The sequence below is a fragment of the Vigna unguiculata genome, chromosome 5 (assembly GCF_004118075.2).
Source record: "Vigna unguiculata cultivar IT97K-499-35 chromosome 5, ASM411807v1, whole genome shotgun sequence".
Lineage (NCBI taxonomy): Eukaryota > Viridiplantae > Streptophyta > Magnoliopsida > Fabales > Fabaceae > Vigna > Vigna unguiculata.
This window is the reverse complement of record NC_040283.1, coordinates 38,520,313-38,534,501: the sequence shown is the minus strand read 5'-3', so window position 1 is coordinate 38,534,501 and position 14,189 is coordinate 38,520,313. Positions and strand designations below refer to the sequence as shown.

The 14,189-nt window shown below is 30.9% G+C and overlaps 1 protein-coding gene across 2 annotated transcripts; it reads right to left on the bottom strand.

Moving 5' to 3' along the window:
• Window positions 1-4,166: 4,166 nt before the first annotated feature.
• On the bottom strand, window positions 4,167-9,305 carry LOC114183831 (cyclic nucleotide-gated ion channel 4-like). 2 transcript variants are annotated; one of them, XM_028070987.1, is made up of 7 exons: window positions 8,688-9,305; window positions 7,072-7,287; window positions 6,118-6,431; window positions 5,526-5,634; window positions 5,193-5,429; window positions 4,958-5,029; window positions 4,167-4,872 (listed from the first exon to the last, which is right to left on the bottom strand). In XM_028070987.1, exons 1-7 carry the CDS (start codon window positions 9,231-9,233, stop codon window positions 4,357-4,359), a joined length of 2,010 nt encoding a protein of 669 aa, XP_027926788.1. In that variant the 5' UTR covers window positions 9,234-9,305; the 3' UTR covers window positions 4,167-4,356. The 2 variants fall into 2 exon arrangements, with proteins under 2 accessions (XP_027926788.1, XP_027926787.1); XM_028070986.1 differs by having other exon boundaries at window positions 4,958-5,044; window positions 8,688-9,304.
• Between the last annotated feature and the right edge of the window lie 4,884 nt (window positions 9,306-14,189).

Here is a 14,189-nt window from a genome sequence, read left to right as displayed (position 1 = left end):
AAGCTTTCAAATAGAGAAGAACAAGAGAGGAAAACCTCTAAAAATCACTGTTGCAGTGCGAAATTAATATCTCCCAACTCAGACCTCGCATCAAAGATCCGACCGGTCAGAATGAAGAGCAATGAGTCCCGAACCTGCTGTAAAAATTTCAGCGCGATCCAACGGTGAACGAACCCGCAGTGCCGAATTTACTGCGACACCTCTATGAAAAACGTAAACAGAATTTTTCCTCTACCTCTCCCTCTATGTGTTAAGAGGCTTTCAGTGTGTTCTGACTTGTTCTGCCTCTCTCTTTATTTTATAGCCCCCTCTCCACTAGGTTAAGTGAGACATGAGCTTTTCAAGTTTTGGGCCTTTTCTCCACATAGGAAGGGAGCCCAATACCCCACATTAAGTGATTTAACAGAATTCGAAAATTGTTTTCTTTGTATAACGGCATTCGAAGCCCGGTTATGGAATTGTCTACCGACATTCGAATTTCGATTAAGTCTTTAACGAAATTCTAAATCAGTTTTTTTTTAAACCCTAAACATTCATAATACATTTGGTGATTTTAATTTTCTTATTTTTTTATTTGATTTGTTTATAAGATTTAACTTCAATTATTTTATAATTTATGTATTAATTATTTAATTTTAGATTATTTATATTTTATATAAGTACATTAAATAAAATTTATTAATTTAATTTTTGTAGTTATTTTTACTTTATTAATTTTTAATTAATAATGATAAATTTTTATTTAAAATATTTTTCTTTATAATATCTAGATTAATTTGATTTAATTATTTTCAAATTATTTTTATTTATTTATTATTTGTTAGCTTTTAATGTTTTTTTTTATTTATTTGATTTATTTATAAGTTTTAATTTTAATTTGTTTATATTCATATATTAATAATTTAATTTTAGATTGTTTACATTATATATAACTACATTAAATAAAATTATATACCGGCAATGGAAGTCCGGTTCAGTAAACTGTTTTTTTATTTAAAGTTTGTATTTATATACTGGCATTCAAATTTCGTTAGTTTAATTTTTCTAATTTATTTACATATAAGATTTAATTTCAATTTGATTAATATTATTAAGTTGATGTTTTGTTATAATATATTTTATTAATATTTATTATTTTTTTAGTTCTGAACTTGAGTTTTTATTGATTTATTTTTATTATTTTTGTTTTAATTTGTTGTTTTTTTTTCATTTTATTACTTTATTGTTTTATAAAAAAATTTATTTGCAATTTTTTTATTAATTACTAGCATAAACACAGGCGCTATCGCGCCTATGTGTATGCATTTTTTAAATATGTGTGATATTATATTAGTAGATAATAATATTATAATGTTATTAAGTTAATATATAAACTAAAATTATATTTATTAAAAATAAAGTGAAATATATCAGAACAGATGAAAGAATAACCATTGATAAATAAAAAAGAAGACAAAAAGCAGAGATAGTTGATTTTATAAAAAACTTATAAAAGTAACCGTCAATTTTTAAAAATTTAATAAATTATTATATTTAAATGGTGAAATTGGTATTTTGAAATGTGTACACAAAAAGGGGAATCACCTTTATATATTGTTATAGATTTTCTACACTTTTTTTAAAGTTTTATTTATTTGATGAATGAGTTTTTATTTGTTTATTTTTAAGTTTTAACTATTTTTTTTCATGAATTAAACGGATTTCGACATTCGGTTTTCTAGAAAACAGATTTGGATATCTGTTTTATCTTGTTAAGGATTTCGATATCCATAATGTTATAATAAATCTTTTCAATTTTTAAATTTTTAAGTTTTTTTGTATTTTTTGTGATTCATTATATATTTATTTAATTTATATTTTTTTTCAAACTTTTAAAAATTAAATATTTCGTGAAGTCTTTAAATTTTAATTTTGAAATTGTTTTTAATACAAACCGACTTCTAATCTTTATGATAATCACGGATTTTATTTTATACAAACCGGAAATGGAAATCCGATTTTTATTTTGCTTTACTTATTTTTTTGATTTTCTTTTTTAATTTTGAAATGCTTTGTATTTATTTCAAATATATAAAACTTAAAAATAAACAAATAAAAAATTTATTCATCAAATAAATAAAACTTTAAAAAAAGTGTAGAAAATAATTAATACAAAAAATTGCAAATAACAAAAATTATAAAATAGTAAAGTAATAAAACGAATAAAAATATAACAAAATAAAGCAAAAATAATAAAAATAAATAAATAAAAGCTCAAGTTCAGAACTAAAAAAATAATAAATATTAATAAAATATATTACAACAAAAAAACTTAATAATATTAATCTAATTGAAAATAAATCTTTTATTGAAAATAAATTAAAAAAATTAAACTAGCGGAATCCAAATGTCGGTATATAAATATAAACTTTAAATAAAAAAATAGTTTACTAAACTGGACTTCCATTGTCGGTAAAAATAACTACAAAAATTAAATTAATAAATTTTATTTAATGTACTTATATAAAATATAAATAATTTAAAATTAAATAATTAATACATAAATTATAAAACAATTGAAATTAAATCTTATAAACAAATTAAATAAAAAAAATAAGAAAATTAAAATCACCAATTACACTACGAATATCGGTTCAAAAAAAACTAATTTAGAATCTCCTTAAAAGCTTAATCGGGTTTCGAATGCCGGTATACAAAGAAAACGAATTTTGAATTTCGTTAAATCACTTAACCGGAATTTAAACGCCGGTTCATAATTTCAAATCTGTTTGGCATTGTTCACCAGGTTTCGAAAGCCAGTTAAAGATTTTACCGGGTTTCAAAATATTAAAGAACCCGTGATTTCAGAGCAGAGACAAAGATAATTTTTTTTTTTAAACTTTTACCGCTGAATAGCCAAAAGGTTCAAAGAGATATTATAGAAAATTTAATTTTTTTTGGAGGTGCAGTAGATTTGGAGGTATAGGGAGAAGCCCCGAAACAAAATTACAATGTTAGGCTGTTACTTTATGCACCCCACAATTACTAACGACACACCCGTAATAAAATAAAAATAATTCAAACATCATCTTTTATTATGGTACTACATCATTGTTGCTGCAGAGAGCGAAGAAGAGTGAAAGAATGCTACAAGAAAGGAAGAAGAAAAAAAATATGAAGAAAAAAAACTCATTCTAAAAGGTTCTTTCCGAAACAAAATATTATGGATGTTTCAAAAACTTATTTTGGAAAGCATTATATGACTTTCAAAAAATTGTTTTAGAAAATCTCATTCTAAAAAAATTGTTCCAAAATGTATTTTATACATTTTAAAAATTCTATTTCAGGAATCGTATTTCAAAAATGATTGCAGAAATTACGTTTCCAAAATATATAATCTGAAAATCACTTTTTCTGAAAAATAAAATGGTAAGGAGTACGTGAAGAAACTGTGGAGGTACAGGAAGTAAAAGTCCACTTGTTAAATTCCGAAATTTTATATTGTAAGATCCATTAAACACAAACCAAACACACGTAAGGTTTCTCACTTTTTTGTTTCCAAAAAGAAAAATATAAATATATCAATACAACACTTTTGGAGTATTCCATCTCACTTACAATTTGTATACAAAGAACGTAAAATTATTATTTGTCTTCATATATTATATATACTTGGAACTTCACCACGAATATTTTAGGATATTTGTATTTTAAAACATGATTTTAATATATATTTTTTTCATTTCCGTTATCATTAAAATAAATAAATTTACTCATTTTTAATTTTCATCTTTTTTACTGAACAAGATACTTCTTTTAAGCAAAGACAAATTTTCTAAAAGAAAAAACTTGTCAAATTATTTTATTTTCTTAAAACTAAAAAAAAATGAAAATTGACAAACAATTTCTACTTCTATTTCCATGTTTAAGTTCCTATATAGTTTTAACAAAAAAAGAATATCTTTTAAGTAAAAAAAAAAAAACTAAAACAAACTATTGATGATTTATGAACGGAAAATAAATTATGTTTTGACAAAAAAAATTCACATACTTGACAATTTTTCTATAAATAGAATTAAAATAGAATAGTTTTATATTTTGTTTGTTTGTTAAAAAAAACTTACTATATTTTCCTTTATGAACAGCAAAAAGATGTATTTATGAGTTATGTGATGTGAGAAGAGAAAGACAAAAGGAAAAATTGTGTAATAGATCTAGATAAAATCAAAGTGTCCATGAATCAGTTCTCAAAACAAAGAACCCTAATCCACATACAAAAAGTAAATACATGAAAAGCATGTGGGAAGTGAACATAAACCTGGTACATTAGCCTTTAATCTTATTTAAGTTAAGCAAAGTGGAGATCCATGGTTATGATCAGAAGTCAAATTGATCCTGATTAGGCTTTGGTGAGGTTAACAACGCCGTATACAGACGAAGCCTATCCTCTTCCATGGAAGTGCACCTTGAGGCAGGTCTCCGAGGCCTTATGAAGGACAAACATGTCAAAGTCAAACGGTGCTTATACCTTCTCCACGCCAATTGAATGGCCACTGCAGCCCAAGTTCTCCACCCCGGTGAGTAATACCTTGCACTTCTCTTAACCTTTTCCTTCACAAATGTGTACCTGAAGTGCTGCGTCACGTACTTCACGTCCTTTGCTTCCAACCCAAATGCCTCCGTCGCTTCAAGTGTCACCAAAGTGCTTGATGACGGCGGAAGACGCTCTATGAACGGCCGTCTCAGACACCATGAAAGAAGCTCGTCGCCGCTGAAGTTCCCCGGGCCTAACATGCAGTAGCTTTTCACCCCGTCTCGTAGAACTTGGCTGCTTTGAAGGTGACCTCGTACGACAAATAACATTCTCTGAACCGGGTCTCCCTCTCTCGTTATCTGCATGTACCATGCATTATCTTTTGATACACTCTTTTTTCTAGGTTATGGTAGAAGCATTTTATATAATAATGTTAGAACTCACTGTTTCTCCTTTTGTGAATACAAGGGACTTCACACGGTCACAAATGTTCTCTAGCACCAAATCGTCCATGTGCTGAAACAGTGGCACCTGAGCAAATGTTATAAGTATGAGACAGACAAAAAACATTGTTACAGTGCAAAAACATTATGGTAAGTAGTGAAAAACAGGATATCATGGTTTATAATGAAGTGAAAAGATGAGATGAAAGTATCATTGGTGGGGTTCTGAAGCTTACCTGTCTCACCAAATCCAAACAGAGATGGTACTTGATGTCTCTTCTTAGTCCCTCAGGGAGATTCTTTATCATTTGGCATTCATCAACCCCTCGCATGGCAGCCCAACGCTGCCTCTCATAGTTTCTCACGCGCTGCCTGAAACTTTGTGGTAACTTCCTTTTGCTCATCCACCATTCAATGTTTCTCATCTTCAGTTGCATTGCTTGCTTCTTTGATGTTGTCGCATGCAAAAACACCTACCAAACAAACATGAACAATAAACCAATTAACTGTTGAATTGTTTTTTTTTTTTATTATTGTGTGACCCCATAAACGTGTATGTATATATTCACCTTGATGTTTCCAATCAGCATAGTCACTAGAAGGAGGCCACTGGTGAGCACAATAATGTTGAAAATCACTTCTAGCCTCTCCGGTGTGCTCTCTAGGTTCCCAAAAGTGCTGGTCACATCAATGATTAAAAAATTACTGAGAGAAGATATTATGTTAGAGTAACTAAGAAGCAACAACTATACACCAACGTGGATAATAGTTATGATTTGATCTTTCTTGACGCTGAAATACATGTTACCATGTGCAATGTCTGTGTTTTCTTTTGTCGAGCATATTATCATCGTATAAACCTAACAATTGTTTGATTACCTTATATCAAAATATAAGAACCCTATTGGGTCGTGAATTTGTGAGACATTCTCACGATGGTAATTGAAGTCGGAAAATATTACTTTTGCAGTGTGGACACGGGTGTGATGATTTGTAATCAAGATTTGAAGTGTCAGTTTGGGAGATGATGAATCGGGAAAGAGGAAGATAAAGGTGTGTAAAACAACAAAAGGGTGGTCAAAAGAGGACAAAGAAAAAGCATATGCGAAATAATGGAGGAGTGGGACCACAAAACAAAACAAAAAAAATGGTGGTAGGTACCTGAGAGTCATGAGGCCCCAGAAGATAGGGAAAAGTATCTTTTCCAATCTGCTATCGTTTGTGATGAGTTGAACAGACCATGCGTATGCACCATAATCGTAGTTATCAGCATTGTCCAAACAAGTAGACCTTGCTTCCCTGTTTTCAGCCCATGCCAATCTCGTTTTGTCCCTTACAATGCTACTTCCTCCATAGTATATAGGCTTTTTGCAGCACAGTGTTCTCAAACCACAACCTTCTGTTTTTGCACACTGTTCTTCCAAACACTTTGCTGCCCTTTGCAACCCTAACAAGTACCAACATGCCCCTGCTGCCTATACACAAAACTCGAACTAGTTAAGAACAATGCTTCTTTTTTTTTATAATATTCTTTTTCTTTTGAAGAACTTTGAAACCTTGATTCTGTATCCCTCTTGAAAATAATGGTTATCTACTTGTTGGCCTATATGGGGACCATAATCCAAGCATGATTAGGTGTTGAAAATTTAAGATGTGATTAATCAACTTTTACTATCAGCCAGCGCGTTCATCACGAAACACAGTTATTCCACTGTTAACCCTTCTCAGTAAATGCAGTGATTAACTTTTAATTCATAAAAAAAAAAAGAATGTGCTTCTTTAAGTCAAGTTTCCTGTCGAGAAAAGGTTGTAGTGTTTCGTCAATTCAATCACCTCTATATCCACAGCTTTTCGGTGAATATTTTCGTATTGTGGAAGCTTTTTTTCAGCAAAATTGTGTTACTGATAAAATGTTATATTTTAAGCTTGTTTTTCCAAAACTTGAAAAAAATACCTTGTGTTGTAATATTAACGTGTGTGTATTCATGTAAGTTAACGAAAATGCTTTTTCTATGACGAGTGTGATTGATGTGAAAGAGATTTTTTTGATTTTGTGATGTATACTATATAGAGATAAACATTGCATGAAAATAAATGAAAGTACATGACACTTACATGGGAAGCTACAAAATACGCGATCATGTTGAGGGCGATGCCCCACCAAACGGTTCCAAAAATGTAGCCAGAAAGGTTTTGCATGCGACGCAAGAGGCAAACTGAGTGATAAATTTTGGGAAGATACTGAAAGAGGAACATGATTAAGAACACTGTCATCACTAATGTAATTGATCCTTTCTCCAAAAGAGAGGGAATTACCACCCATAGCACAATCTGCATATCAAAAAAACATAATGGAAGTTTTAATTTGGAAAATCATAATCACTATGAAACTCTATATATCCATTCTTCTTTGGTTATCTGTGATGATAAACTATGAGCAATTTGAAGAAATATATACAAATTATTATATATATAGTTTAATAATGTAAGTGGGAACTTCCTTAAACATGTGGTAAAATTAAATCTTCAAAAATAAATTTTAGACAGAGAAAAATATCTGAAACCTGAAAGCTTGAGGTCCACGTGTCCTCTAGACAAAAAACATGCAACCATAGAGTTAACTATGCAGTGCTAACGTAGTAGGTGATGACACTAGGCTATCAAATAAACTTAAATAAATTTTAGATTTATTAACCAGCTCATATGTTGTTGTTATGCGCAATTAGTGATTTTGGATTAATTAATTAATTAATGAACATTTAGATGGAGTTCATTTATTGAAATCGTGATCATTAGATTAGGACGTTTAGAGACATCATGCCAGAGTAAAATAATTTAGTTGTTATGAGAGAGGTCATATCTATAAATAGAATTTATTTAAAGAAGAAACAAATACAAATTCGGTAAAGAATGATTCCGGTTCATATGGTAACAGCTAAGAAAATTAACTCCGAAAATTTAACAACTTATACCCTTACAGAGGTCATTCCATTTAATTATTATTTCTGTGGCACCCATTGTCTATATTTAGAATGACATATTTTAATTAATTCTATGGTTGTACAGTGATTAGAGAAACAATATATCACTAATTATATAATTAATAATATCCTTATCACCGTCTCCTTCTATATCAGTAATATTCAGAAGAGAAATAATAGTTTAACAAAATTTTTTTAATAAATTTTGACAAACTATTAATTTAAGTAAAAAAAATAAAATTTTATTACTTTATTTTAATTAAAAAATAAAAAGTTTATTTATTTTAATTCTATTTATAATACTTTCTCTTGTCAAATATCTAATATAATTTTCCTGTACGAAAAGCACCTGTGAGGTGAGATAAGATTAAACACAGTCACGTGCAGACATGACATGAAAAATCATTCACACGATGAGGTGTAACGCCGGTAACTATCGCAGTCGCCATGCATAAAAACAACAAGCGGTTGCATGCAATTTGTCGTATCCTCTATCCCTTGCTACCGTCCCAAACCTCAAACTTCCCTCCCCTCTCAAATTATCACTTTCTTAAAACACTCCTCATTAATTTAAATACAACTTTTAAAATTAATCATATTGTTAAAGTAAAACCATAAAATTGTTAACTTTATAATAATTATAACAGTAACATATAATGTAAAATGGCTTATCAGCATGACATGTTATCCTCTTGGCATAACTATGAATTAAAAAAATACGATAAAAGGTGAGAATTACAAAACACTAACCTGGGGAATAGGGAAGATGACGAAGAGGTCGAAGAAGAAACCCCTCTTAGCCTTGAGGTAGCGAAGAGCACAGCCACCGCGAGAGGCGTGAGCGTTTCTGGCGAGAGAAGAAGAGCGTTTAGCCATCTTGAACTGGAGCCACATGTTCCACACGTGCAATGTATCGGTCATGCACCGGAGCACCGTGACGGTGACCACGAGCCAGCCGTCGATGAAAAGGCACATACACGTGTCGCTTATGGACAGTGCGTAGAAGAACAGCGGATCCACAAAAAGCCCCGTGGTGCTCACCAGGAGGAACACCCTGTTCCATTCTTGAACCCACTTGGCTCGTGGGTCCAACACCACCCCGGACTCCCGCCAGAAACCGCTGCCGGAAAAGATGTCGGGTTTCTTGGTCTCGTCTTCGACACCGACATTAGTGTCGTAGAAGTTGAAGTCATTGTCTTCCTCGTCCTCTTCGTCATCACCGTCTTGGTCTTCATCAGTGGAGGAGTAGTGCATGCGTGAGACACGTGAGTCTGAAACAGAGTGAGAGGTGGCCATATGAGAGAGAAAGTAAAGAACTGAGGTGAGAGTTTCCCTTGAAAGAGAGAGAATTTAATTAGCATAAGAGACATAAATAATAATTGAAGTAGGAAGGTGCGTAAGAGAGAGAAGTAGGAAACTATTTGACAAACATGTTCTCATTATAATTATTAAATAATAAACTTATATTATATTCAATTACTAGAACTCATCCCACTAATTCAATTTTTTACTTTTTATTTCTTAAATTTTAATTAGAAATATCACTTAATTTTTTTTTCTTCTGAATGATATTTTCTTAATTCTTCATTTTCGTAGATTTTTTTCTTAATTAGAGACGTCTGGGAAAAAAAATAATGATGCCAGCTTGATTCCTTTCTGAAAATGAAGTACATATTTTCATATCCAAAAAAGTCATTTGCTTTCTTGTCGACAACAGAGTATATTGATAAAAAAAATCTTAAATATAGTCAGAAAATTGGAAAAACCTCTAGAAATTATTGATATCCTATAATGTATTGACTTAAGTTAAATAAATTAAAATAACTTTTAATTAAATTTTAATTATTTTTATTAAAATTATATTTTTAATTAAATTTTTACTAAAAATAATTTTGTTAAATGATTCAAATATTTATTATTTTATTTAAATAGTATTATTTAAATATTTTATCAGTAAGATGAGGTATTATTATATTCATTTGATTTTTAATTTCTTTAATATGTTTATTTATTTTTAAAATATAAGTTAATTGTCATGTTAAAAATAATTAGAAAACCAAAATAATAATATTATTACAAAAAAATCAAAAGTAAAATATTTTAAATATTTAAATAAAAGTTTAACTATAAATATCAACATTTATTAACCTATTAAATTTATTTAAAAATTAAGTAAAAAAATATAACAACAAAATCTATAACTTTTAATAAAACAAATCGTTTTTTTATAATCAATTTTTTATATACATGTTTTACTACTAATTTTATTTTTATTAATATAAATTATTGCATTATATAAGTTTTCTTTATACTATTTTTTTAAGTATAATAGAAATAACATAATATATATTTTATGCAAATTAAATAGAAGTTAAATTTGTAACATCCAAATTTTAGCATCTTAAAACTAATAAAATAAGGTGCTTCATCATAGTATTTAAAACAGTAATCCAATGTACAAAATATATTAATACAATCTTACAAAAAATAGACTATAGAAATATATCATTTATACACTTCAACTAAACTAATGAGCTATATACATAAACTAACAGCTACTAGAGCTCCAATTGAAACCTTCCATCAACCTAGAAGATGGCTCCTCATCCTCCAAATGTGCCTCAAAAACTGGAAACACATATGTTCTCACCGAAGAAGTGATCATCGCAAAAGGAAGACAAACAACATAAGACAAAGACACAGAAAAAGTAAGTTAACATGCAAATTAGATATTCATATATATATATATATATATATATATATATATATATATATATATATATATATATATATATATATATATATATATCATGTCAAATACTTACAAACATGTTATAAAACTTTTCTCTGATCTATAATCATACAAGCAGTTGACACTAAACTTAATTATCTGGATACATGCATCTGACATCAGATCCCTTGGTGGCATGCACTTGTGGGTGGTTCCCAAACGCTGTAGAGTTTGGCCTCATGGAGTTATCACCCAACCACTCACAAGGTAAATCTCTCTTGCGTCTAGGACCTAATCAAGTTTAGTGACCAGGACCTCCTACTACTCTTCACAACATAACTCATTCTACTCTATTTAAGTGTGAATGATTATTAGAGTTTCAGGATACCAACCAATCATGAATCCTTATGCCGATGCATACACTAAAACCTCAACATAGAATTTCCCTTGAAATTTTAGAAATCACATCACCTTCCATGCTTATATATATATATATATATATATATATATATATATATATATATATATATATATATATATATATATATATATATATATATGCAATTCAAATACCATTACTATTCAGCTATAGAAACACATACAAAGTTTTTAAATTCAATTAATTCTTCTTAGGCAAAAAGACACTTTTTGACTAATGACCAGGTTGTTCGTCCAACGAGTATTTCATTGGGAAGTTTAGAGGACATGTTTCTGAATAATTCACCAAAAAGTGGGCTCGTCCAGCGACTTACAAATTAGTAAATGTCTGACTCATAATTCACCCAACGAGCTCTTGCTCGCTCAATGACCTCATAAATCAACGAGCACCTGACTTGTAGTGGCAGATCTTCAGACAAAACTTAGGGGCTGCCAAGATAAAAGGTTAACGAGATTAATAATTTTTTTTCTGAAAGAGATCTAATTAAGACATTTTTTCAAAAGTTGGCACTTAATTGACACATTTTTAAAAGTGGATACCAAATTGACACATCCGAACGAAAGTGGGTACCATTCGACTAATTAAACCAATATGTTTTTAATCTATGAATTTTGATGCAAAATTAGAATTTGTTACTGTCTGAAACTTTGATACATTTCATTTTAGTCCTCAAACTTTAAATGAATGGATATAGTACTTTTAACCCAATTAAGTTAATTTTTTTATGTGTCAAATGCGTTTTTCAACAGATATTGAAATGGGAATGTGTCTGACACCGTAAACAAATCAAATGTTAGGAACAAATTTTAATTTCACATTAAAACTCATAAATTAGAAACATATTTAACGTGAGAAATATATAAAATTTTTAAAAATATCAAATGCATTAAAATTGAATATATATATATATATATATATATATATATATATATATATATATATATATATATATATATATATTACCTACATAGGAAAAAAATTGGGGGAGGGAGAGGGGAGGCCATGGCCCCCCTATAGGGACAGTAAGGTCTGCCCCTTCTTGTAACTCGTCCAGCATTCTGCATAATTCTGCAGATCAACCCCTGACTTTGAGTTCGTCCAACGAGTAATACTCACCTAGCGAGTTTGCATAATTTTGGAGAATTTGATCTCTGCATAATTATGCATACTCAAGCCAGTTCAGACAACCCAAGAACCTTTGCAAAATCACATATCAAAATCAAGTGTAGTACAAACATCAATACTGATGGGGAAAACAACAACAAACAATATACCAGAGAATGCAGCGGATATAATTTCCCCTAACTTGCAAGAATCTATGAGGAGCAATAATCAAAGAGCAGCAATAATAAATCACCAAAAGCACAAATAAAGGCACCAAGATTTTTAACGTGGAAAACCCCTCAAATCAAGGGTAAAAACCACGAGTCGTCCAGACCAAAGAAATAGCTCCACTATGATCAACAAGAGTACAAAAGAGTCTCAATCAATAGCACAAATTAGTGCCAACACCCAACCAAATAACAAAGCAACAAAGCTTTCAAATAGAGAAGAACAAGAGGGGAAAATCTCTACAAATCACTGCTGCAGTGCGAAATTAATATCTCCCAACTCAGACCTCGTATCAAAGATCCGACCGGTCAGAATGAAGAGCAATGAGTTCCGAACCTGCTGTAAAAATTTCAGCCCGATCCAACGGTGAACGAATCCGCAGTGCCGAATTTACTGCGACAGCTCTATGAAAAACGTGAACAGAATTTTCCCTCTACCTCTCCCTCTATGTGTTAGGGCTTTCAGTGTATTCTGCCTCTATTGTTCTGCCTCTCTCTTTATTTTATAGCCTCCTCTCCACTAGGTTAAGTGATACATGGGCTTCTCAAATTTTGGGCCTTTTCTCCACATAGGAAGGGAGCCCAATACCCAACAAATCTCCCCCTCACAACTATGTGGAGATAACCGCTAAACCAGCGATCTCACAACAAACTTCAAACTTTCCTCTTGGTAATGCTTTAGTCATCATATCAGCACCATTATCATCTGTATGAACCTTTTCCAACTCCAACAACTTAGCATCCAAAGCATCACGTATCCAATGATACCTCACATCAATATGTTTGGATCTAGAATGAAAAGTTGGATTCTTACCAAGATGGATAGCACTTTGGCTATCAACGAACAATGAATAGTTATCTTGCCTAAAACCAAGCTCCTGCAAGAATTTCTTCAACCATAATAACTCCTTGCATGCTTCAGTAATAGCAATGAACTCTGCCTCTGTAGTAGACAACGCTACACACCTCTGTAGTCTTGATTGCCAAGCCACAGCTCCCCCTGCAAACTTTATCAAATAGCCCGAAGTGGACTTTCTGGAATCAATATCTCCAGCCATATCTGAGTCTGAGTAACCCATCAAAGTAGGTTTATCACCTCCAAAACAAAGTTTCATATCAACTGTACCATGAAGATACCTCAAAATCCATTTCACAGCATTCCAATGCTCTTTACCTGGGTTTGACAAAAATCGACTAACTGTACCAACAGCATGTGCAATATCTAGTCTTGTACACACCATCGCATACATCAAATTGCCCACCGCAGATGCATAAGGAACTCTACTCATATTGGTCTTCTCAACTTCATTTGAAGGACTCTGTTTAACACTCAGTTTAAAATGAGTAGCAAGAGGAGTACTCACAACTTTAGCATTTTCCATCTGGAATCTCTGCAACACCTTTCTAATGTATTGCTCTTGTGATAGATAAATCTTCTTTTCTCTCCTATCACGTGAGATATGTATGCCAAGAATCCTTTTAGCAGCTCCCAAGTCTTTCATGGCAAAAGACTCGCCAAGTGTCTTCTTTAACCTGTCAATTCTGGAAATATCTTTCCCAACAATAAGCATGTCATCAACATATAATAACAGGATAATAAAGTCATCATTAGAAAACCTTTTAACAAAGACACAATGATCAGAAGTAGTCTTCATGTAACCCTGCTCACACATAAAAGACTCAAACTTCTTATACCATTGCCTTGGAGCCTGCTTCAAACCGTATAGACTCTTCCTTAGTCTACACACATA